Consider the following 25,643-nt stretch of genomic DNA (forward strand, 5'->3'; position numbering starts at 1 on the left):
TGCTACCAAAAAAGATTTGCAGAGATAAAAATAAAGGTTTTTGTAACTTTTTCTAATTAAAGAAATCAACTTAGTATGTGTAGAAAATATACTCAAATAATTAAGTAATCAGACAAAAACAGCGGTCAACAAAAAATACGGCGACCCACTCCACTCTCCTTTTCGATGCCATGCAGGTGAACATGTGATATTTATTAACATCATGATATTTATTAATGTCCCCGCCCATCCATGTGACCTGATCACCGTGATTGTGCCATAACAAATAAACAACCAAAATAACCTAAAAAATAAACCATCACAATATTTTAAAATTTAAAATTCATTCTATATTCACAATAAATCCATTCCTGGCTCCTACAAGAATGTTCTTGTGCTTTGGATAGTGCCATTACACTTTATTTGATCATTTCCGTCATACATTTGATTTGATTGATTTGTTTGTTTGTTTTTATTTGGAAAAGCATAAATTTCACATTATTTTAGAATCAGTGACATTGCATGGACAGTGATATACCACACGTGTAAAATCAAACCTAGCAGCAAAGAACAGTCAACGTCAATCATTTTGGATCCGTAATTCCATCCATCCAATTTTTCCAATTTGCTGTGAGTAAAACAAACTGTTTACAACAGAACAGGGGGAGCTTTCCCCTGAAGTATCCAAAAAATAAAAAATAAATAAAAATCACGTTTCAATTTTCATGCATTATTTTCACAGTTTTCATTTTTGTTTAACAGTTCAACAAAAATCTGGCCTTATGGGTTTAACGTACACAGTCCACTTATATCAAATCTGAAAGAAAGCCCTTTCTTGACAGTTTCTCTATTACATCATGAATTATATCTATCCAATCAGCGATAGAAGTTGGGTCTGGTTTTAACCATGTCCTTGTTATGGCCTATTTGCTTGCTGCTAGCAGCATCACTGCCAATTTATTATCGTTCTCTCCCATGTTTTAAATCACCTTTGAAAGGAATGGTTTATCTGATTGTTGTACATGAAACTGATCAAACAGATCTTTTGCACGATAAACACCCCATAAACCACGAAACAAGCCTGAAAGCCTCTAAGACAAAACATTTAAAAAATACACATTATGAATTAAAGTGAATAAAAAATGGTTTAAATATAATTAGAAATAAAATCTGGAAAAAAACGTGAATGAAGAAACACAATTAGAAGGGGTGTTCTGAATACTTACGGACAGGTAGAGAGAGGAACACGGCGAGGAGGGCACGAGAAGGATTCATCATCATTTTGCGTCTGATCTGATTTGAGAACCTGATACTTTATATTGACTGGACAGGCACTCCTTCTTATTGAAGTCCTTCTAGTGTGTATACATTAAACACACACACACACACACACACACACACACACACACAGACACACACACACACACACACACACACACACACACACACTATCTACAGAAATGTTATTTATTCTCTTCTGAGTCTAAGAAATGGATTTCACTCATTGACTGGAAACCTGTGGGAAATTGGCCATGTGACTTGTCATTTACACAGCTGTGTGCTGGGCAAGAATGGCATCTGTACAGTACATTATGAGACTGGAAAACAGGCACTGTTTGATTGGTTGTCATTAATTCCATGTGTGTGTGTTGTTCCGCTCAAACTTCTAGGAATTATTTCACACACTAGAAATCGCTGACATGGCAATGTTTGGAGAGAGAGTGTATTTTTTCTGTAAGCTGTAAATATTGATATAGTTAGGGAAAGGTATCACTTCTTTAACTCCCAGTCAGTCTCACACATTTAGGTCTTAATATCTACTCGCAAATTTCATAATTGTGTTTTTTTTTATATACTGGATATTACAATTCCAATGCATACTTTCACATCTTAGACTTAGACAGCAAATCCAGTGATGACTTTATCATCCAAGGTACAAGTATATATATATAGGTATATTCTATATTATGGCTTGTAACTTATCGTCTTCTAATTCATGTATGAACTTTTTACAAAGATGATCTTTAACTATATCTATTATCTATTTAATATCATTCCTCTAAAACGACAATAAGTTAAATGCACGTTGCACATTTCGTCTTCTGCATTTAGGAGTAACTGCAACACAAAGCACTGAAGATACACTAACGACAGAGCAACGTTGTTAGATGCAACATGTAATTATTTATTTTTACATTTATGAAGAGGATGGTTAAATGTCGTTTGAACCCGGTCACTTTGTCTCAGGTTGGTTGCAGCGGCCTCTGGGAATATGGTCGTTCTCCTTGTTGTATTTCGCCTTGGAGAAGCACATGGCCGCCTTCCTGTCGCACTCGCAGATGAACATCGCGCACTGGTTGTTGGTGTCTAAATGAGGGACAGAAAAAAGGTGTGAGAGGCCATAGCAACCCAGCAAAAATTGGGCTAAACCTGGAAGAACATGGAAACTCCATGCAGGCAGTGTTTGAGGGGAAACACATACTGTATATATGTATAAACACAGCCCAGTGAGTCCACTCCTGATTTTTTTATGACCATTGCACTCTTGGCGGGAATGGCGGACCCCGCCACCCAACAGCATATAGGGGAGCACATGCATAACGCAAATACACGGAACGGCTGTTTCTTATGCCCCTTTCCCACTTGCACTGAACACTGTAAATCTACTGGCAATGTTCCGTATTGGCGTAATCTGGGAACATGAGCCAGTGTCAATGTTTCGTAAAAGTTGTTGCGTAAATCTCCCCACTCTCAACCTAGTACCATTTACGGGAAAATGCCGGTACGGCTGTGAATGGAAGTGCGAGTGAATGGACGCAGTAACATTACTGGGACAGGCACGTAAATTAGGGGTGGAGACAAATCCAAATACCGGCAAAGTACAAAGAGTGGGTTTTTACGAATATATATTTTGTACAAATATTTCAAATGCTATTTGTTTTCGGGAAGAAAAAAAACAAACGTCCAATCAGTCCAATTTAAACCGTGGCGCTCGGCTGCAAAGACGAGAAAGTGAAGCATGTCCAGTCTCTACGAAGACAGGTCTTTATATACTTAAACTTTATTATTTTTACACAATAGCCCTAATATTATGTCCTGAGATGGGGGCTTTATCCCCACTCCGTCAGCGGAGGGAACCGAGTCCGTCCTGGAGGGGCGGGGAGACGGGAAGCGAAACGCTGGTTTCTGAGAGCCAGGGAAAAAAAAAAACCAGATGTACGTCCATTGCCAACAGATTGTCCAAACGATCGCATCTACACGGGACATAATGTTTAACCCTAACCCATTACGTACTGTATCCGTAACAGTCATCTTATGTGGGAACCACATACGGGAACACGGACTCCATACGCACCTTTTCCACAAAGAAGGCCAACGTGTGAATGACTTCCTACTGCCTTTGCCGGATATTTTTTATCCAGCAATGTTACAGATTCCATGTGGGAAAGGGGCTTTACAATCCCACACCAAAAAAAATATATATATATATAATATATATATATATATATTTTTTTACAATAATCTGTGTATTAGCACTTTAAAAACATGAACAGTTAAGTACAAGTAACATTGAGCTTCATTCAATGCATTTAAATACATTGAATGAAGCTAAATATTACTTTTCTTGTTGCTCAGCTGGTAAAATTGGCTTTATTGGCATCATTACACAGTGCTAATTCCTCTTAAGTTTATGGGGTTCAAGAATGACACATGAAACCATTTTGGAAGGCACTGCAATGCCGCTCAAGAGTTGAGCGCACAATCTGAACGCCGGTATCGTCAAACGTGTCGAATCATCCAGCTTTTGAGTGTACACATTTTCGGACAAGATAATCATCCTGATGAAACGTAGACACACAGAAGAGCAGCTCGCATGGGTTCACTCACTGAGGCAGGTGACGCTCTTGGCGGCCTTGTCGCACTCGTAGTGGTACGGGTAGGTGTACGGGTTGTCGATGATGGGCCAGCACGCCTTGTCCTTCATGGCCGCGTTGTAGCAGTGGTCATGGGTCTGACAGCATCTGGGGAGGAGAGGAAGATGATTTGAATGACAAATACATCTATGAACCATATTCTAGGTAAAGCGGCAATCTAAAATCCTGGAGATGGGTTCCAATCAACAACCAAGGACGCAGTTTGTTATACGACCCCCTGCAATCCTCTCTCCTTGCCAGCGGTTGTGTACGTACCTGTCCAAGTCGTCCACGGGCGTGCCGTGGCCGCCCTTCCCGCAGTAGCAGCCGTAGTCGGCGTAGTCGATGATGGGCCAGCTGTCGGGCATGCTGCAGAGGATGATGTTTCTGAACTCCCACAAGGCTCGGTTACTGGGCCGGGCCAGCACTGGGAGATACCAGAAAGCAACAAGAACAATGAGTACAACAATACAATACCGGCTCTTAAAATAAGAAAATCCCATCCCCCGCTGTTATGCTTTCAAGTCTTACTGATCATTCATTTCTATTAAATCCCTGCGTTGAGAGAGAAGATAATGGGGCAGACAGCATTCTCTATTGTCTGATCTGTAGTGAGATACCTGGAGTTAGACAAGTCTAACAAACTGATCCTTAATAGATTGAAAAAAAAAACCAAAAAAAAAAACCCTGAAAAATCATGAAACGGTCATTGAATAATTTAGATACATACAAACCGGGAGGCAGACGGCCAAAGCGAGTACGATGCAAGATGGAGTCATATTGCAGCTGAAAATCTGATTTCAAATGTGAATCCAATACGTTAACGTTATGGTTTATATATGTACATATATACATATATATTCAATAGCGATGAAAAGAGGCCGCCCTTGTTTGATTTATTTCCACCGATGGATCAAATCTCTGAGTAAACACACACAATGACTGTTCCGTCATTGAAAGACTTCATTAACGCATTGAATAAAAGAATTAAACAAACTGACGCTTTGGGTTGTGTAACTCAAATTTTGTCAACTTCAATAGCATTGTGCGAGAACTCCCACACATGTTTACCATTTACTCAGCTGTGTACTGGAGTGTCATTTCCAATTCAACTTGTGTTTAAACAAGGAAAGCCATGCTCTTACTTTCAGGTGTGCCCTGTATACTGGGCAAATATTGTACATGAGTGCAATAGAAAAAAAATGCAGATTAATAGATAAAATTAAAACAAGACATTTATCTTGGATTATAGAAAATTGCTTGTGTAGTGCGGCAAAGAAACAGAAGAATAAGCAATGAATGTTTGAGAATTCAACTAATAAATGATTATCCATGCAGGTCTCTTGTTCGAAAGAAATAATTTAGTGATTGGGAACAGAGCAAATATACTGAGAAGATTTAACTATTGATATCAGTAAGAATGGCCGTTTCTTATCGTGCCACACTTTTCCAAATACACAGGCTCAACATTTATGATTACAAGGTACTATTAGGACGTATGTACTGTATGTACTTGTTATGACATTTACTTTAACAACCAACGTGTATTTAACTAGGGACAAAGAACAGATAGAATAAGAAAAGAGGAACTTTATGAGAGTTACAGAATGGTTTTGAGTCTCTGGAGAGTGAGTGGTCATTGTCACTTGTAGTTTTACCAAAAGAAAAGGAAAACTAAAAGTGATTCCAAAAATAATGTAATACATTACCTTAAAATATCACTCAACTAAGCCCCAATAGACAATTCAGTCATAAGTGCTCAAGTTTCATCATCCACTTTAGTTCACTGAATTATCAGGTGGTATTACAGAACACTAATGTAACAGAAACGCATTGTTATATTACAATATATATATATGACAGCAAAAAACAAAAGGATTTTTTAAGCATCCATCTAAATTACTTTGTATAGCAAAAGATGCCATAAACAGCAATATAAAACAAAATAAAAAGTAACAAAATTAATGCTTTTAAGAAAAAAAATATATATCAAAATCATTTCTTTAAAAACGTAGCAACCAAATGATAGCTTTAATGCCCATTTTTATAATTTTTTTGTAAGTTCCTCTCATAAGATAGATATAAATAGAGGAGTTTATTACAAGTGAAATCGTCCCAGCTAGAAGTAGTCATTCATTAGAGACAAAAACATTTTTTAAGTCAGAGGTAGTAAATCAGGTTATACAACCTATAAAATACGATCAAACTAGGGCCTGGTGATGACGGCTGGGTGCTGCAGCCGTGGTCGGTGTAGTGGATGATGGGCCAGCTGTCGGGCATGGTGCAGAGAATGATGTGTCTGAACTCCCACAGGGCTCGGTTATTTTGCCGCTGAAAACTCGATTTCAAATGTGATAACAAAAAGTTTACATTCACTGGCGATGAGAAGAGGGCGTCCCTTATTAAATGATTTCCAGTGATTAATCACATCGCACATTTCACACGCGCATAGACACATTTATGTGCACACAGATGCTTTTCCCAAAACATTCTGGTTGATTTGTTGTATTTCACAAGCATTCGATAGATGACACATTTTGACACGTGTTTTGTGCACACTTCCATTTTAGTCGAATCCAAGAGGCATTACATGGGAATTTAAGCACATGTTTGTCGTTTGCACAGTTGTGCGCCACAAAGTCATTTTCGGTTCAACTTTTATTCATACAAGGAAAAACCAAGCTCTTATTTCCAGGTGCGGCATGTGTACTGGATAAAAACGAGTGCAATTATTTAATTAATAGTTGAGAAATAAATACATATGGACAAGGTCTTAAAGAAGGAAGAAATAAATTGACCGAGTTAGTTCAGAATCTGTGCAGTTTCTTGCCAAGATTCTCCCCCTCTGCTATTTGCATGTGTGGTGAGCACAAATATTTCCATCACAGAAGTATTTCTTACTTCTGTGATGGAAAATGACCAAGTCACTACGGGTGCTTCAGTAAAGACGAATGCCTCCTTCTCTTACCTCACAGTGTTACATTCTAACGCCCTTTCTCTCAGGTCTCTCTAACAATAGATGCATCCTAACCCCCACTACTCCATATGTTCTTATCTGCTCTGTCTGTGGGTATCTGGTGCACTCACAAAGGAAAGTGAATTGTGAATGCGAGCAGAAATGTAAATGCATTATTCCCTATGAGAATTGTGGTGTGGGGGTGGTGTGGTTTAAGCAGCCAACCTGCCTTGGGTCTAGGTAATTAGGCACAGGATCAGGAGTGGCTGTCCACCTGTTGCTCATCAGAGCAATCGAGGGGCAACAGGTAAATCACCCACCCCCCCCTCACACACGGGGAGAGCCTCTGTCATGACGTGTGTCCATCTGCTCCGTGCTTGTTACACCTTGCAACTCTAGAATAAAATGGTACGTTTCAACACCATCCCTTGTGTCTCTGTGTTGGAGGGCCCTGAAAAAGCCACTTGGGTGGAGTGCGGCAAGTATAAGAACTCTCTCCAGACAACGGTATGGGGAGAAACTGCTGTGTCACTGTTAACAAAGTGCATAACTTCATCTTTCTCCTATTTTGCAAAATAAATTTAGTTCTAGTCAATTTAACGATGGTCTCTGTTTGTTCCTGATAGCAAGGGTTTATCTCACAGACCACACAGTGGAATTTCCTCAACACTTTTTTTAATCCTCAGTATTCACCTATTTTGCAGGAGATCGACACATGGTAGTTACATGTTTACCTGGTATTTCAAAGTGTTCGCAGAAAATCCCTTAAAGAACGGTACCTTGAACAAGGTTTCAGCATTCATAATTACACAAGTACTATTTGTTGAGTTTTGACAATCATTTAACAAACAAAACTCAAGCCTATGCCAAAACCGATGTCTGGGTATAGGCAGACAATTCCAGAGCCCCCTAGTTGGGATCATGTCCACCCTCCCCTCGTAGTGTACACTTCTTATCTCAGGCCTCTGTGCATATAAGAGCCGCCCCACTCAATGTGTCCCCACATTGACTTCCAACAATGAATTTCACAGGGCTTCTGCTGCTAACTGGTAAGACACTCATGCCGCCCTACAGTGTGTCCTTTCACAGTCTCTAATGATGCACCAAGTCAAAAATCAAATCTAGATAATACTTGGATGTGTTATTATATCAACATTTCTATTTCTGTCCAATGATTCTCATGTAATTCTTGGTTATTCACACTTGTGGGTGCGTAAATGTCCCCAGAAAGGTTACTCTGTTCCTCTTGGTATGGACAAGTCTTTTTTATTCCTTTACCTGTCCCTGCCAGTCTGTGTGGCCTGCAGGGGTGCTCTGCTGCCCAAGGCCTTGTGGCAGTTCGGCAAAATGATCCAGTGCACCCAGCCGGGTACTAGCTCGTTGGCCTACAACAACTACGGCTGTTGGTGTGGTTTTGGGGGGACTGGCCAACCACTGGACGAGGTGGACATGTACGAAGTTTGCATCTTAGCGATTTTATTACTTGCGTTGACTCACGATTCCAATTTCTTTCAAGTCAATGCCATCAGAAGGCGGACCTTTTACCTCCCTTAACCTCAGGTGCTGTAAGGTCCATGACAAATGCTATGAGGCGAGCAGGAAGGCTCCGGGGTGCACAGGCATCCTGGACCTTCCCTATATCCTGGTTTATGCCTTCACCTGCTCTGATCAACAACTCACCTGCTCAGGTAACCTCGGGACTAAAGTGAGGCCATTTTGACAAAATAAAGTAGCATCTGAATATAGTATAGTCAGTGTTGGCACCAAAGCATGCACTGGGGCCAATGCTATCAGATTAGCATTAGAAGGCCTAGGGTCCTTTTAGTATTATTACTACAAATAATTACTATTATAATTACTTGTAAGAATTAGCTGAACGTGTCTCAAAAAGCATCTGTAGCCTGTATACCACATAAGGACAGTCACTAAGACAGCTGACAACACCAAGGTCTTCAAATGTGCACTGTAACCCTACGACTTGTATTTACTGGTCTGTTTTCATTCCTTCAGCCACCAATGACAAGTGTCAGGCGGCCATCTGCGAGTGTGACCGGGTGGCAGCTCACTGCTTTGCCCAGTCAACTTATAACCCCCAAAACAAGGACGTGGATCCTAAAGTCCATTGTGTCAACTGATCTATTCAACCTGCTTATGGCATTTCACTACATACATGTATGACCACATGTATATGTGTGTGACAATGAATCTCTTGAACTTAACGGACCATTAAAATGTGCTGGAAAATGGTGTATTGGTTTTATTTTATTTGTACATGAAGGCTAAGAAATCACTTTGAATTTTTCATTCAAGTCGATCTTTTCCAGCCGCTGTCTCGTGGATTGTGCAGCAACAGCACACTTCCCCTAGCAACAGAGCTTTTGCTGACATGACACTTGCACTTTCCATTTGCAATACCAGATAACAAACTAAAAAAAAAAAGGGAGGATTTCCACTCCTCTGAAACATTAACACGTGTTGAATGGTTTGAGAAGATTTGTAAAATATGGAAAATGTATTGTAAACAGTCTGTCATCAGTATGCCAACTTTAGTTAAGAGCATTCAGCAGTCTCTTAATAAAGAAAACATAAGAATACAATTTTTGTACACAGCCAAGACAAAATCAAGTTTAAGTATAATTCATAGTAAATTAAGTTTAAACTAGGTTTAAGTATATTTATCTCTGTATTGGTTATTTTAAACTTTCAGCTGTTAATTTCTGTCACAGTAAAAACCCTCAATTTATGAATCCACTGCCCAAAGAAGAAAAAGGTCACGTAAGGTTATGTAAATAAAATAACAACAGTGTTGACTAATGACACGAACTCGTTGGCCTCACAGTTTCTTTGCGCCGCTGATTGACAAAGAACAAATATTTGAAGGGGTTTGGTTTTGGTTTCATGTTTTTTAATGTATATGTATAAAAGACGCATTATGTAACAAACAGTTGGATAAGATATTTATACAGGATCACACAGCACCAACTGAAGGAACCTGAGTACAACCCCTTCTATACAGACTGTTTTTAAATCAGATCAATACAATTCTCGATGAAGATATAGAAATATATTCCAGCAGAAGTTTTCAAACCAGATGAAAAAACACACACTCGTTCCATCTGCAGAGGAATTATCATGGACGGAATGCTATCTGACTTTCATACCTACGTATTTAACATTCGATTGTAAGGCAGGAAAGAGGTTCTGCAGAGTTTTGGATCATATGGGCTTGTACAGAAGGGTGGTAACATACTTCTTCTTGTATCGGTGGGTTGCACTGAGAACCATCACCCCATCCTGAAACAAAATGACACAAGATTCAAAAAATAAATATTAAGAGATAAGAGAAATTGAACTCAAAGTCAAAATTGGGGCAGGTTTTTCTCGGTTTTCACAGAATGTTGCCAAGGAGCCCTCTGCTGTTGGAGCCTTAATTCACATTTTGTACCGATACCAATTTATGCGCTTTTTATGGAGGACTTTCCTTAGTAGCTCCCCTTAACCAGTCATGTGTGTGTATTGGAAGTAGGGTGTGGATCACGGTCTTGGAGAAGTTCCACAATCTGGTTCTTACATGGCATCACAATTATGCATTTGGACATATGTACATCTAGAATCCCAAATTAATTAGACAAAGCACCCGCACGAGATTGGGCGGAAATCTTGATTGGGTTTATCATAATGCAATTAAAAACTTTCTTTAATATCAGAAACTGCAATATGCTATGCTCCATATTGATAAGGTTCTTCGTTTTTTCATATATTTCAAATATGTGTACACAGAATCATTGTGAACACAGTTAAAAAATAATAAATAAAAAAGGCAAAAGTCACACCAAAAAGAACACTGATTACCTTGATGGAGAGAGCGTACAAGTGATTGAGCATCACATGGTTTGGCTCTGGAAGCAGGGTGGGGTCGCACTTAAAAGGAACAAAAAATAGACATAATTTAAAAAAATGTGACAATAACAGCATCATATCCCGAGGGGGAAGATGCAGTTCCACTAGGAAACCACAGCTACACTTACAGAGATGCCGGTGTCCTTGTTGAGCAGCACTTGCAGCAGGTGCGGTGGGAGGATTGGGGGATGCTTCATCTTGTCGTCTGGTTTGGTGAGATAGGCGTCCTGCAGGTAGGGACCAGGAGGAGAGCTGGACAGGTCTGGAAGAGGACAAACGTGAATGTAAAACGGGTTAAAATGCAAAAGGTACACTCAAAGAGCCTCGATCCAAGTGTTTTTTTGTTGTTTTTTTTTTGCACGGAACAATTAAAGCTGGGTTTATACTTTTCTCAAGCACAAGAGTGTAGCGCAAATTATGTCACCAGGGGGTGGTTCCATGGAGCGTGGGGACCTGCACGACGTTGCGGTACGAGGTTGCACCGCCGAGATTTAGTAAATTGGCGCGAGGGGCGTTCTCTAGAAATGCATTGGAAGCAATGAGAGATCAGCGTTTTTGCTGAGTTTTTATTAATAATATGTTGGACAACATTGATCCACAGCACAAGTCAAATGTGATATATTAAGTCCACCAATTACTTTTTGGCACAGAGACAAAATAGTTCACGCAAACATCTCACTCATGTTTGGTGATTTTATTGTTAATTAACAGGGTCGTTGTAAAATTCCGTTTACAAATAGACTAACATTTATATTTTTTATTTATGCGCAGTTTCTTTTTGGAGAATCTTGCAATGTGGGAGAAATCTTGAAGGACCGTTCTGGAACAGTTCATTAAGTTCCCCTGTAATAAAATGCTGAGCCGGACATAACTTTAACCCCCCTCTCCTGTTTGTGCATGGAACGGGTGGACAGACCAGCTCCTTTTCTCCTTTTCGATGCTTTTGTCGGTTCAACCACCATGAACAGCAATCCCTCCTCGGCACAAGCGCCGATTCAGTGCGTGCAGCCATGTTTGCGTGGTGTCTAGCGTCTTCTTTGTTTACTACTTTCTGATTCACACGGTACTTTCCGTCTACTGTCACCATGGTAATTGAGAATACTGCAACAGACAATGTGTCAGCTATAAACGCACTGCGCTCTCTGTGAGGGGGGGCGTGCGACGCTGCGACCCACTCGGGTACAAAGAGGGTAAGTAAGCAGGGGAGGTAAGTAAGCTCCATGGTAAATTCCAACACAATCTCAGTGAACGTCCTACAACTGTAAAGTAATGAATTTATTTCCCCTCACACCATTACTGTGGTATTATAAATGAAGGCAGTAAATTTGACCAATCAGGGCGTTTGAACCGTACCGGAGGCGTCAGCAGTTTCCTGTGAGTCGATCCTGAGAGCATCAAACACTTCAAAGTCAGTTGTCTTCACCTGGATGACGTTATTGATGGTGCCGGTCTTTGTTGTCACCACTGCCTGGGAGGGAGACAAAAGGAAACATAGTAAAAGGATCCTCTAGACATCAGCATTGACTCATGAAAAGGTTTGACTTCTCATTTAACCGTATAAATGTCCTATAAAATTCCTTCCTCTTGGCATCATTTCAACTGAGGCAGGAGGGAAGTAAATTCATACATATTCATACAGATAAGCATGGGCCAGAAATTAAATAAAAATAAATTAAGCCAGCAGACATGTTTTACTCACCCCAGATGGATCCAGGGTCCAGTTTCCATCTATACAGAACTTATACTGGTGCTCTCCCTCGGGAAGGTCCACAATAGCGACAAAGTTACTGTGACTTGGGATGGGAGAAACATTTTCCAAGACATTAGAAGGAAGTCCTTCAAGCATTTAAAAGCTTAACATGATGAAGCAAAACTGCAAGACAAAGCACCTTTTGTTTAGTGGAATCTTGGTCGCCCAGTTGTTGAAAGAGCCCGACACAAAAACTTCTTTGGCGCCTCCTGACCATCTGAAAACAGTCGGCCGGGCCTGGGTCGGACTTTTGTTTTCGCTCTCCAGGTCCCGCTGCCAGGCCAGGAACTCCTGGATTTCCTGTGGAGCCTGGAAATCAAAACAATGTATAAAATATCTGGTCAAAGAAATGTTCATATTCCTTCTGTAGTTTTCAAGTCAAGAGTAGACATGGAAGCATAAATTCAACATTGTAAGTGACATACATCTAGGAGGTGCACAAGAGTGATACTATTGTGAAAGAGTATATGATAATACACATGAGAAATAAATAGTAGGTACAGAACTACCTATTTGTCCTTCCAATATAAGTAGTGGTAGAAGTACTCAGACCTTATACTTAAGTAAAATATACACATACCCATCTCAAGTAAGAGTCAAAAGTACCACATTGGCATTTCTAGTAAATAAAAGTATAACTTGTGTTAAGTACTTCTCACATCCAGAGCCCTGATATAACAGAGGCTATACCACAGCCTAAAGTGACAACTGTACCTTTTTTAGTCCATTCATATCCTTATTACAATTGACTTAAAATAGTATAGGTGATCTCATAGTTTTTAACAGCGTAATAGTTTTATATTTTAATAAACAAACAAACACACACGATCCCATACACACCTTTGCGTCTTCTCTCTGGAAAAGCTCCGCATCCTCCGTGCTGTCGATCAGGATGTTGGAGCGGGCCTCCTTGCCCTGCGCTCCATCTCGGTATGACCTTTCTCCCTGAGACCCTGAGGCCCGATCACTGTTGCTGTTCCCCATGCTGCACTGGAAACCGCCCCCTGCTGCACCCAACACCACAACCATGTCAAATAATTCCAAAGCCCTCACCAAATCTGCACCAACGCCCCGCTCAACTCCCCCCAAAGCCCTCACCCAGTCGTCATGCTCCTCTATCGGCTAGTACCACACCTGAGCACCCGAACGTCTTGGCGCGTCACTTCCGTGTTTCAAATGTTTTTCTAAAAGTACTCCAAAGTTGTTCCCGTTGTCATAAAGTGCATGATCTCTCTGTTCCTTTACCTGGGTCTTCTTGGTCTCTCTCGGAATGTTGTCGTTTGCCGCGACGCCGAACAGCAACGCGACCGTAGTCATTCAGCCCGAGTGCGAACACAACACAAACACACTCTTATGCTGCGTTCCACTGGAAATGGAACTCGGAATAATCAGATCCCATGCTTGGAAAAGAGCAGATTATTCCATTTAAAAAAACATGTAACTTCGACTAAACTGCTCTGTGGTTTTAGCCCGTGTAGGTGTGGGGGAAGTTAACATGCTTGTCAAACAAACAAAAAAAAAATACACTTCCCCCCCCGAACAGAGGCAATAGGACACATTTAGCTGGGAAGGGGGGAGTCTGATTTCCGACTTCCTGGGAATGCAGCATGCTTTCAGGTGACGTCAGCACACGCAGAGCCAATACAGCTCGGGTTTAACGGTTTGATTTTGCTCATCTTAACGAATTTTATTTTATTTTTTTAAGAAAGAAACATTTTTTTTTTATCGCATTTTATCACATTTCTGATTAGGATCAGTTTTTTCGCTGGTAACTACATATGAAACATATACGGGGGGCTTTCTCTCCTCCACAATCCTCTAAAGAGTTAATCACAGCTTTTAAAATGTCCGGGAAAATAGTTATAAAAGTAAAACAAACAAAAAAAAATAAAAAATGTTTGTTTGTAATTTTTTGACCAAATCGGACCATGAGAAATGCCACCGCACCGCCGTATCCCGAGGCACTCCCACGGATATCCAATTTCACCCTCGTAAAATCACTTGACGGGTGTCAACAACAACCTATGCTCGGGGAGGAGGATTTGGTGACACATTAGTAGAGGAAATCTGCCTGCAGAGTCACAAAGGAAATGAGCTGATTTGTATGAGGATTTTTGTGGAGATTAACAACATACTTTCCCTCCATACCCTGTAGTAATAATAATAATACAAATAATAATAAGCAGGATTGTAATAATGCATGTGTTGTTCCCATCAAACTAATTTCATCCATGAAACTGACTCGTCACTATCTACAAGTGACTATTTCTTGTTAGTTACTAATCCATACCATAATCTACTGGTAACTTTTTACATTTCACCAAATTGTACTCGTATTGGTAGTTATACTAGTTCGTTGTTAGTGGGAACAACTTCCAGAGCATCAGCACTCTGGAGCCTCTGTTAGGTGGAGCTAACATGCTAACAGCAAGGTAGCAGGTCACCTGCTAGTAAACTGTAAAACTAGATGCCACTTTTGGTTACTGTGCTTATCGGGGAAGACAACGTTTAATTCATAGTCCTAGTTTGAAACAAAAAAACGAAAAATGCGGGTGTCCACCCCCTCCCGGTGCAGTTCTTACCAGAATGAAACCACACGGCTTTGATCTGGCTCTGATTCAGCTCTACATGTTCTAACAACACCAGTAACGAGAAGTGCATTGTGGGTGTTTTACCTCCGGCGTTTCCCGATACGTCCGGTTACTGTGGCGATGGCGCTTTGGGCTCATTTCAGGGTTTTCTCGTTGCTGAGTGTATTCAGTTCTTAAAATTCAGCTGCCCTGATTGTGAACACTCCACTTCAGCACATTAAGGTTGTGTTTGGTTATGTTATAAGTTATAAGTTATTGCTCAAGTGGGATTGAATTTATAAACAAAATCTCTTCTCCAATTATTATTATTATTATTATTATTATTATTAATCAACATTTAAATGATCCTATTACTTATGTGATCAACTGAGACCATTACTGTGTATTAGAATAATATGAAATCAAACATAAAATCCATGAACATTTTCTTCGCACCCCCCCCCCCCCCCAAATTAAATCTCTCCTTTAAAACCTATTGAGGAATCAACTTCTTGAAAGTGTGAGTAAGTTGAACTTCACAAGCAGCAACGTCAAACCTCTCTGTGAGAAACGTAACAGTTTGGTTCGAAAAAAAATGCAACGTGCGTAGGGGAACGGTTATGAAGTCATGCCTACTAACCCTCACTGTGAGATAAGACAACACAGTCAGTGTTTTGTGAGCTGTATGTTTCGGAAAACATGTCCTGAAACACCCTGTTCAGAATTTTTTTGATCCCTTCCTACATCACTTGGTGGTGGAAATGTTAGAATTAAAAAATAAAATAATTCTGCTGTGTGTTTCTTTCTTTCTAAAAAAAAAAAAAAAAAGTTTGCGGTAGATAGGCTGAAGGCTGCAGTGCACAATCTGCTGTGCGTTTCTCCAAACAAAACCAATGTAAATAGTTGGTTTTCATTGGAGATGTATTTACTTATTTTTACATGAAACAAAAATCCCTTCATGCAGTGTCCCAGTGCAGTGTCCTTGTTCCCCACAAGCCAACTGGATTACTTATTTCTCACCCCAAATGTATTTAGAAACGGATTTTAGTGTACTGATGAGGTGAAATCAGTGAACGTTTACGCACTAACTACAACAGAACCAGAGTAAAGCTCAAACCCCATTGCCTCACAGAACTACGAGCTTCAGGAGGGTGGCTCCTCCCACTTACACAGATCTTCCTCGAACATGATGGTACTTTAGAAGCATGTTAGAATGGCTAGAATGCATAATATGAGTATAGGTATTTTCAGCAAAAAAAAAAAAATCCAAAACATGTTTTGGGTACCTCAGAGACCTATATTAACTTGTATAAAAAGGAGCATAGTAGGTCCTCCTGAAAGCTTGATTATGCACATTGAAAGTCCTTGGAAAGGGTGCTTGAATTCCACCCCAGTTGAGCATCCATTGTGGGGAATGTGTGTGTGTGGGTTCCTAAATGCTCCTCCCCCTGCAGAAAAAGCTCCCCAGCTGAAGAGCCTGGACCTGGTCAACTGTGAGGTGACCCACCTGGCTAACGGGGACCACATCTTCAAGGGTCTTCCACAGCTCACCGACCCGGACACGTAAGACATTGAGGACTGCGAAACGTAGTGGAGGATGTGAAATGTAATGCAACACACCCGGTGATTACACACAATATGTTCTTTCTACGAGACCAACTAACTGATTCCTAAAATGTAATACAGTGAGTCACCCAGTCAAATACTTATAACAGTACGGCGCAGCAATACGGTAACACCGAACAACCCAGAACAGCGACACAGTATGCTACATACAGTACAGTAAGGTAGTGGAGCCTATGTGTGTGGCTCAGTGAGGACCCCTGGTGAGGTCAGCATTGAGAGTTCTTATGGCTTGCGGGAAAAAACTCCGTCTAGGTCTCTCTGTTCTCATTGTGTGACCGCGGAGGCGCTTGCCTGACCGCAGCAGCTGGAACAGTCCGTTGTTGGGTGAAAAGTGAGCTGTTTGTGAGAACTTTGGCCATTGGCTGAAGGGGGGACATTTTACTGCCTGGACAGATAACAACCCCCTGTCTTACATCCTAACGAAACCTCGCTTGGACACCTGCGATCAAAGGTGGGTGGCGAGGCTTGCAGCATATGACTTCAATCTGAAGTATGTCCCAGGGGTTAAGAACATTGTTTCCGATGCTTTGAGTTGCAAGCCATGCATTCAGTCATGTGTTAGTCACCGCTTGATGAAAGAGCCTTACGATGCACCGGCGGACAAGGTCAGCTGCATTGTCAGGGGTACTGTGCAGGATGCCTTCCGGCTGACAAATAACTGTCAAGCTGTCCGGGAGGTGGGCCCGAAGTCATCTGATTCTTGTGCTGTGGCTGTCTCTCAGCCTGCGGAGGGTTCCATTGGCTCTGACAAAGTGTCAGTGGCACTGGGTGCTCATGTTGGTCATGGATTGACCAGCTGTGGTGGGCTAGCACCTGCCTGGTGCTAGCCCACCATTGCCACAGCTGCCTGGAGAGAACCCTCAGAGCCGGCTCTTGAGCCTACAGGAGCAGGATACAATGATAAGCAGAGTATTGTCCTATATGCAAAGGCATAGGAGAGCTACCAGACGAGAGGCAGCATCTGAACCCGGCTGCATCAAGAAGCTCCTCAGACACTGGAAAAAGCTAAGGTTACGAAACGGAATCCTGTACAGAGTGAAAAAAGACAACCAGCTCAACAAGCAGCTCCTCCAAGTCATCATAGCAGATAGCCTCAGACATCTGATTCTACTCGGCATCTACGATGCTGCTGGTCTTCAGGGGCGCGCGCGAACCCTCTCCCTTGCCAGGGAACCTGTTCTTCTGGATCAGAATGGTAAGTGACATTGTGAACCATGTATGGTAAAGTGAGAGATGTGTTGTTGGCAAAACACCTGAACCTAAGGCGTGTGCACCCCTTGAAGGCATTCCGCACCAATTGAATTGGTGTGTATCAACTTTTGAGTGACAATAGGACAGTCAATGGACAGTCGATTGTCTTAGTAGTAACAGATCATTTTTCCAAAATGGCACATGCCATTCAGTGTCAATCTGCAGAAAACGTGGCCTGCAGCTTGTGTGATGACTATTTCCTGCATATATGGTTATCCCAAGAGAATTAATCCAGACCAGGGTGCGAACTTTGACAGCAGGCTCTTGAAAGACCTTCTGGAGATGGTGGGGGTGCCATAAGTCACACACCACCCCATACCACCCAATGGGTAATGGTGTTGTAGGATGCTTCAGCAGGTGCCCACAGATGCTGCAAATGTTAACATTCTGTTATTACTGCACAGTACACGAGACCGCTGGCTTTGCCCCGTTTTTTCCTGATGTTCAGGCGTGTTCCGCGTCTTCCTGTCGACATCATGTTCCGGCACGTACTCTGGGATGACGAGGTAGTCAGCCGTAATGAGTTTGTCACTCGCTTGAGGCAGGACTTGTGCAAAGCCACACATACAGTATTGCTCTGAAAAACAGCCTTGAGGAGCAAGTGCGTCAGGCCAGACTTTACAACCGCAGAGTCAAGGGCTCTCCATTGGCTGTGGGTGATCGAGTTTTGCTGGCAAATCGCGGTGAAAAGGCAAGAGGAAGGTCTCTGACGGATGGGACTCAACCCTTAAGACGTTGTGTCGGTGGGTCCGATATCAATGTGTATAGGATAAAAAACGCTCAAACTTGTAGGGAGAAAGTTGTGCATAGGAATCTTCTTCTCTAAGTGGACTTCCTTATCTTGGATGTGGATGAAACTCCAGGCTCCCCTGTGCGCTCAGATCTCAGTGATGTGGCTTGTGGAAGTGATCACAACTCGTGGACAATGTGGATCGCAATGTCCGGAATATAGACTGGCTCAGGCTTACTCCTGAGGATATTAACCCTGTTAATGGGAATGCTGTGGATGGAGATTTGTCCATTGATGCAAGAAGTGATACCCTCCCTGATGATGTTTTGACCTTCATGACCTCACCACAAGGGGAGGTGCTGAGACAATGTCAAACCCATTTGGCGCAGCTCTCGCACCGGTTTTAGCCCCAGTCAGTGCCGTTCACACACCGCATCCAGAACCCGTCAGTGCAGCTCACTCACCTGATTCAGACTGAGTCGGTGTGTCTCACTTAACTCTTACAGATGAGATTGACCAGGATACTATTGTTTGCATACCGCCTCAGTGTGTCCACGCAGGTCATACTGGTACAGTCACTAAAAGATGTAGTGAGACATGTCAAACGTCCTCAGAAATGTATTCATGAGATGTCAACTCAAAGGGTTAAGGATATCAGTTTTGAGTTCTGTTTTGACTTTCCTCAAAAGAATATTTGTGGCCTAGATGACCAACACGTTTTTGTTTTTTTCTTTCCCCCTTTCTTAGTTTCTTGTGAGCCAAGTGAATGTTTTATGATTGTGTCCTTTTGTTAGATTTGGGGTATGTGATGAGAGCTATGTTAGATAAGATGTTCAGGAGGTGTAAATGGCATCTTCTTTTGGTCTGTATTAAGTACGGGGTCTGGTACCACCCTATCCTTTTGCACTCCTTATAGGAGAATTTCATATTAACTTTGGTATACATCAGTGCTCTGTTTCGCCTTGAGTATCCCTTTTTTCTCTCCTCATTGTTTTGATGATGTTTAAGAGTTGTCCTTAAGTTTAACATAATTAAATTTGGGTGTATGTAGCCGTGTTAATAAATTGCTTAAGTTTATAGTTCAATTCCTGTCAAACTGGGGACCGCAACCATGGTTCTTTCACCAGAGTTTATTTAATTTTATTCGGTTATCACCACAAGGTGGCAGTGCAGCGCATTATGGGTAATCCACAGTACTTGGCAATCCCATGCTGTGTGCGAGCCGGAGTGAACGTCTGATCATTTTTCCATTGATGCTGACACACACACACACACACACACACACACACAACTATGGTTTTGTCTGTGTGCGTGTTCGTGTGTGTGTGTGTGTAGGTGTGTCCCATTATTCCAGAATAAACCATTTTGAGTGCTCCATCCATTCTGACTCCTGTGAAGTGTTTGGAATAGAAGAGAACAAAGTAGGAAAGGTCACATACACACACACACACACACACACACACACATACACACACACACACACACACACACACACACACACACACACACACACACACACACACACACACACACACACACACACACACACACACACATATATATATATAAGTTTATCAAGTTATTAACTAAAACATTACATTTTCTGTCCTCCATCGGGAAGCTAAATATGGTATGAATGGAATAATTCAAAATCATTTGGATACATTACAGCCATAATTATTTATTTATATAGTAAACATCTATCTATTTGTACCCTGAGATGTCAAATATGGTCTGAGAAAAATAGAAGTCTGGAAATTTGAAATTGAAAACATGGTTTCATCAATGCCCCACACATTAATTTGCTGGATACGCAGACCTGCACTTTGCCCTTTAAAACATTTTCACCGAGGCCCAGCCGACTGTGACGTTGCCGGTGTGTAGAATAGCGCAGTGTTATTGGGTTTTCACTGAACTGTGTTACCGTTCTGCAGAGGGCGAGTCTGAGGACTTTGAGGAAGAGGAGGATGAGGGTGATGAAGGAGGGGAAGTGGAGGAGGACAGTGGCGACGACGACATGCAACGCAAACCGTGAGGTGATTCTCGGCCCAGAGAATCATCCAGTTCACATCCTGCCACATTTCTACCCAATATTGACCTCTCCTGTCCAAACATAGAGTACCTACCTGCAATACTGGATTGAATAGGCTAGATGATTTGACCCCCAGTCATTTTCAGTCAAATTTGTCATTAAGTCTTTAAAAAGTATTAAATGGAACTCTATTGACACCTGTGAGCAGTGACAGTTAAAAATGTTAAAACTGTAAATTCAGCTGTAATGATGTCCATAGGTCATCTTATTCTGTTGGATTCTGTGTCGTGGGGATGCCTGTTTAACCAGCTGTGTTGTCCACGCAGGACAGAGAGATGAATGGAGACGTGGACGGTGAGGGCGAAGATTCAAGATTCAAGATTCAAGATTCAAGATTTTTTCACATACATATACATACTTTCATACATATATGCAGTGAAATGTAATGCAACGCACCCGGTGATAGCACACAATATGTCCTAGGAAAAAAATAAAAATAAAATAAAATAAAAAATATATATAAATAAATAAATAAATAAAAGTAGAAAATTCCTTTCTAATAGACCGACTAACTGACTCCTAAAACGTAATACAGTAAGTTGAATACTTATAGAATAAGATAAAAATATATAGAATAAAATACAATAAAAATAAATTGGAATAAAATGGAATAGATAGAAGGATAGAAGGAATATGCCTATGTATATACAGATATGTGCATGTAAAGTGGCATGTGAATTAAAGTGGCATGTGAATGTGAATAGAGTGAGGTAGTGTTTGGGATAATACAGCACAGTAAGACAACAAGAGGCAACAAAGGTGTACGACAACAAAGGTGTACGACTCCTAGCCCAAAGAGCAACAGGCATGTGTTTTTTTTCGGTTTAGGCCTATTATCTGGTAAATCGGCCTATGAAATTTGCAGCTACTTGATAATCATTGACCTCAGTCTTGCCTAATAAATATATTCATGAATGGGAAATTCTATCTTTTCAGTTATTCTATAACCCAAAGTTGTAAATTGATATTCGCATTTTGAAAAAAGATTGCCTCGTCGCAAAGTCTTCTGCTATGCAGCTTGCTGATCTCTCCCTCTCGCACAAGATAGGACATACTATTTTATAACGAAAGAATGTATAGTTGAACTGAAGAAACGCACATAAATAAATCGACAACAATTTATCTTAGAAAAGTAACCATTCCAGAAAACAAACAGCAAAATGGTAGGAGGGTGAGGGGAATTGATGAATGAATAAAAATAATCAATTTGTTTGTGGGGGTCGGGCAATAATTTGAGTTTGTGACATCTGTGACATTGGTCTGTCTAGGATTAATACAAAGTGTAGTTCAAAAATAAATAATAATAAGAAGAAGAAGAATTAAAGTACTTTCCTGGGCCTCCAGACACCTCCCTGATAGCGGGCCTGTCGCAGTCAAGCAGTAAGGGGCATGTGGCCCCCGTCCACACTGGCATGCTACGTGGAGCGCACAGCTCTAATGCAGCTGTCACGACAACTGTTTGCGTGCTATGGGGCCAAGCGCAGCCGCTCTCTGCACAGCGCCTATCTCACTGGCTATGCAAATGTATTGCAATGGCTTATGAGTCAGCACCGATCCGCCTGTCCATCTCACGCTCTATTTTCCCCTCACTCGTGAACAAGATCCCGAGATACTTGAACTCCTTCACTTTGGGCAGCAACTCACTCCCAACCCGGAGGGAGCAATCCACTGTTTTCCGGCAGAGAACCATGGCCTCAGACTTGGAAGTGCTGACTCTCATCCCTACCGCTTCACACTTGGCTGCAAACTGCCCCAGTGCATGCTGGAGGTCACGGTCTGATGAAGCCAACAAAACCACATCATCTGCAAAAAGCAGAGATGCAATTCTGAGGTTCGCAAACCGGACACTCTCCTCACCTCGGCTGCGCCTTGAGATCCTGTCCATGAATATCACAAACAGAATCGGAGACAAGGGGCAACCTTGGCGGAGTCCAACACCCACTAAGAACGTGTTTGACTTTGTGCTGAGAATGTGAACACAGCTTTCACTTTGGCTGAACAAGGCCCGGATGGCTCCTATGAATGGCCACGGTACCCCATACTCCCTCAGTACCCCCCATAGGATCCCCCGGGGGACACGGTTGAAAGCCTTCTTCAGGTCCACAAAACACATGTAGACTGGCTGGGCAATCTCCCACAACACCCCCAGCAACCCTAACCCTAAAGAGCTGGTCCACTGTTCGACGTCCAGGACGGAATCCGCATTGCTCCTCCTGAATCTGAGGTTCGACATTCGGCCGGAGCCTCCTTTCCAGCACCTTGGAGTAAACTTTCCTGGGGAGTCTGAGCAGTGTGATACCCTATAATTGGATTGCACCCTCTGGTCCCCCCTTTTAAAAATGGGAACCACCGTCTGCCACTCCATAGGTACTGTACCCGACATCCACGCGACACTGAAGAGGCGTGTCAACCCAACAATGTCCAGAGCCTTCAGCATCTCAGGGCAAATCTCATCCACCCCCGGCACCTTGCCACCGAGGAGCTTTTTGACTGCCTCAGCGACCTCTGCCAGGCATATGGACGAGACTTCCCCCGAGTCTTCAGACCTGCCTCTTCCCCTGAGGACGTATTGATCGGGTTCAGGAGTTCCTCAATGTGCTCTTTCCACCGCCTGACAATATCCCCAGTCCGGGTTTAGCAGTTCTCCTCCCTGGCTGAACACAGCCTGAGCCAAGCCCTGCTTTCCCTTTCTGAGTCGCCGAACAGTTTGCCAGAATAGTTTGCCAACCCTAAGTCCTTCTCCATAGCCTCCCGAACTCCTCCCACACACCGGTACCTGTCTGCTGCCTCGGGAGACCCCTGTGCCAGCCAAGCCCGAAAGGCCTCCTTCTTCAGCTTGACGGCTTCCTTCACCGTTGGCTTCCACCAACGGGTTCTTGGGTTACCGCCACGACAGGCACCGACTACCTTCCGACCACAGCAGTATCCCCACACCCGCCCGGCGCCTCTCACCCTGGGCAACTCCGGAAAAGGAGAGAGTCCAGCCCCTCTCCAGGAGTTTGGTTTCAGAGCCAGTGCTGTGCGTAGAGGTGAGCCCGACTATATCTAGTTGCTACCACTCCAGCTCTGGCTCCTTCCCCACCAGAGAGGTGACATTCCACGTCCCTAGAACTAGTCTACGATGTCGAGGATCAGCAGGCCCAGGCCCCCGCCTTTGCCTGCCGCCTGGCTGACATTGCACCCGACACCAGCGCCTATCCTTGCAGGTGGTGGGTCCACAGGGTGGCGGCTCCATGGTATTTTTTTCCGGGTGGTGCCTGGCCGAGCCCCATGAGTCAAGGCCCGGCCACCAGACGCTCGCCGGCAAGCTCCCCCCTCAGGTCTGGCTCCAGGAGAGGGCCCCGGTCTACCTATTCCAGACGAGGTTCCATGTTGCCTTGATTGTCGTTGCATTAGGGTCCTTTGGATCACTCTTTGTCTGGTCTCTTCCCTGGGACCACTCTGCCTTGGGAGCCCCTACCAAGGGCTAATGCCCCCAACAACACAGCTCCCAGGGTCACAGGGACACACAAACCCCTCCACCGCGGTAAGGTGGCGATTCCTCAGGGGCGCACAGTACACAGTGTGTGTCGTGTTAGTTAATTCCCATTGGCCTTTTGTTTTGGCACAATGGATTTCCAGGATCGCAATGTGCTTATGTCATGTTCACGGTCGGCTTTGGCTGTTTCAGCCTTTGCCTTGGACTGTTACGCACTTGAGGCATGTTCGGGTCCAGCAGGGAGTTTAGTATCGGAAGCCTCCGCACCTGGTATATCATTAGGAGTGTAACCCCTAAGGGGCGGAGCCTCCTGACATAGAATGATAGTTACTGTAGCTATGTAAGTACAGTTCTATGAAAGAGGCGTAGCCTCACTGGGTCCCCATTAGTCTTGCTGAATTGATTTCAGGAGTCGATTGGCGGGCGCCCTGGGCTAATGGGCTATGCTGCTCCATCCTGATTGGCTGAAGCGAGTGTATTCATAAATTATCAGCAGTCCACTTACACAATTGGAAATATCCCATTAGGTGCATAGCCTCTAAGGGGATACATAGTTACAGTAACTCTGTTTTGTTCTACTCATGAGCGGTCGTGGCAAAGGAGGCGCCAAGCGTCACTACAAAGTTCTCTGTGATAACATCCAGGGAATCACCAATCCTGCTATCCGCCGTCTGGCTTGCCGTGGCGGTGTGAATCGTATCTCTGGTCTGATCTACGAGTAGACTCGTGGTGTTCTCAAGGTCTTCCTGGAGAATGTCATCGATGGCGCAGTGCATTGCACTGCTGCCTCACAGCAAGAAGGTCCTGGGTTCGATTCCTGCCTGGGGCGCTGTTGGCACTGTCGAGTTATCTCCCAAATAGGAGCCTTTCTGTGTGGAGTTTGCATGTTCTCCCCGTGCTCACGTGGGGTTTCCTCCACCTCACGTCAGTAAGGACCCCCACCAAAAACATGCACACATCATCGTCTGACCAGCGATGGACACTTATCACCTGGTCCCCGGGCGCCTCCACGTACGCTGCCCACTGCTCCTGGCTGCAGAGGATCCATTTCACCGTGTGCAAGCATGTGTTGTAGTGTGGTGTGTTGTGTGACAAATAAAGACTGTTTCTTCCCTGATTCGTCACCTACGCCAAGAGAAAGACCGTCACCGCCTATGTTCTGAAGAGGCAGGGATGCACCCTGTATGGCTCAGGCGGCTTAACTCTGCAACACATCCAGCAGCCCCTTTTTGGGGCTGCGCCCAAGTCCACTCTGAAGAGCCTAGCTTCTTGTTTAAAGATTGTTAGTGAAACATTACCAGTAACTATTGGAATAGTTAGTGACTACTAAATAAATACTGGTCGCTCTGAAATAGTTCACCAAAAAACAATCTTGCTTTCATCATAGATCCATCTCA

The 25,643-nt window shown here is 42.9% G+C and overlaps 3 protein-coding genes and 1 long non-coding RNA gene across 7 annotated transcripts; 2 read left to right on the top strand and 2 right to left on the bottom strand.

The window, feature by feature from the left end:
* Positions 1-2,212: 2,212 nt before the first annotated feature.
* LOC307233082 (phospholipase A2-like) lies at positions 2,213-6,173 on the bottom strand (the record flags this gene model as incomplete). Its single annotated transcript, XM_080004295.1, has 4 exons — positions 2,213-2,346; positions 3,868-4,001; positions 4,170-4,320; positions 6,101-6,173. 4 exons carry the CDS (start codon positions 6,171-6,173, stop codon positions 2,213-2,215), a joined length of 492 nt encoding a protein of 163 aa, XP_079860421.1.
* A 1,081-nt stretch (positions 6,174-7,254) lies between these two features.
* LOC307233083 (phospholipase A2, minor isoenzyme-like) lies at positions 7,255-8,984 on the top strand (the record flags this gene model as incomplete). Its single annotated transcript, XM_080004296.1, has 4 exons — positions 7,255-7,356; positions 8,077-8,300; positions 8,410-8,537; positions 8,860-8,984. The coding sequence occupies 4 exons, from the start codon at positions 7,255-7,257 to the stop codon at positions 8,982-8,984; spliced, it is 579 nt and encodes a 192-aa protein (XP_079860422.1).
* A 759-nt stretch (positions 8,985-9,743) lies between these two features.
* On the bottom strand, positions 9,744-15,132 carry prkab1b (protein kinase, AMP-activated, beta 1 non-catalytic subunit, b). 4 transcript variants are annotated; one of them, XM_080004463.1, is made up of 8 exons: positions 15,082-15,132; positions 13,340-13,506; positions 12,639-12,808; positions 12,449-12,542; positions 12,103-12,217; positions 10,878-11,011; positions 10,702-10,770; positions 9,744-10,143 (listed from the first exon to the last, which is right to left on the bottom strand). In XM_080004463.1, exons 2-8 carry the CDS (start codon positions 13,481-13,483, stop codon positions 10,066-10,068), a joined length of 804 nt encoding a protein of 267 aa, XP_079860589.1. In that variant the 5' UTR covers positions 13,484-13,506; positions 15,082-15,132; the 3' UTR covers positions 9,744-10,065. The 4 variants fall into 4 exon arrangements, with proteins under 4 accessions (XP_079860589.1, XP_079860588.1, XP_079860591.1 ...); XM_080004462.1 differs by lacking the exon at positions 15,082-15,132 and adding an exon at positions 13,745-13,898; XM_080004465.1 differs by lacking the exon at positions 15,082-15,132 and adding an exon at positions 13,634-13,755.
* Positions 15,133-17,743: 2,611 nt separating this feature from the next.
* Positions 17,744-21,174, top strand: LOC307232453. Its single transcript, XR_013844235.1, has 3 exons — positions 17,744-17,890; positions 20,611-20,712; positions 21,035-21,174. It is a non-coding gene; the product is annotated as an uncharacterized lncRNA (long non-coding RNA).
* Positions 21,175-25,643: the final 4,469 nt, after the last annotated feature.

Source organism: Zeus faber (genome assembly GCF_960531495.2).
Source record: "Zeus faber genome assembly, chromosome: 7".
NCBI lineage: Eukaryota > Metazoa > Chordata > Actinopteri > Zeiformes > Zeidae > Zeus > Zeus faber.

Excerpts from the sequence above, each read along its gene's own strand:
- prkab1b (XM_080004463.1), bottom strand. The coding sequence starts at position 13,483 with ATGGGGAACAGCAACAGTGATCGGGCCTCAGGGTCTCAGGGAGAAAGG. Across the intron at positions 12,809-13,339 it reads TCCAGAGAGAAGACGCAAAG|GCTCCACAGGAAATCCAGGA; the intron begins GTGTGTATGGGA and ends TTTGATTTCCAG. Across the intron at positions 10,144-10,701 it reads TGTACGCTCTCTCCATCAAG|GATGGGGTGATGGTTCTCAG; the intron begins GTAATCAGTGTT and ends ATTTTGTTTCAG.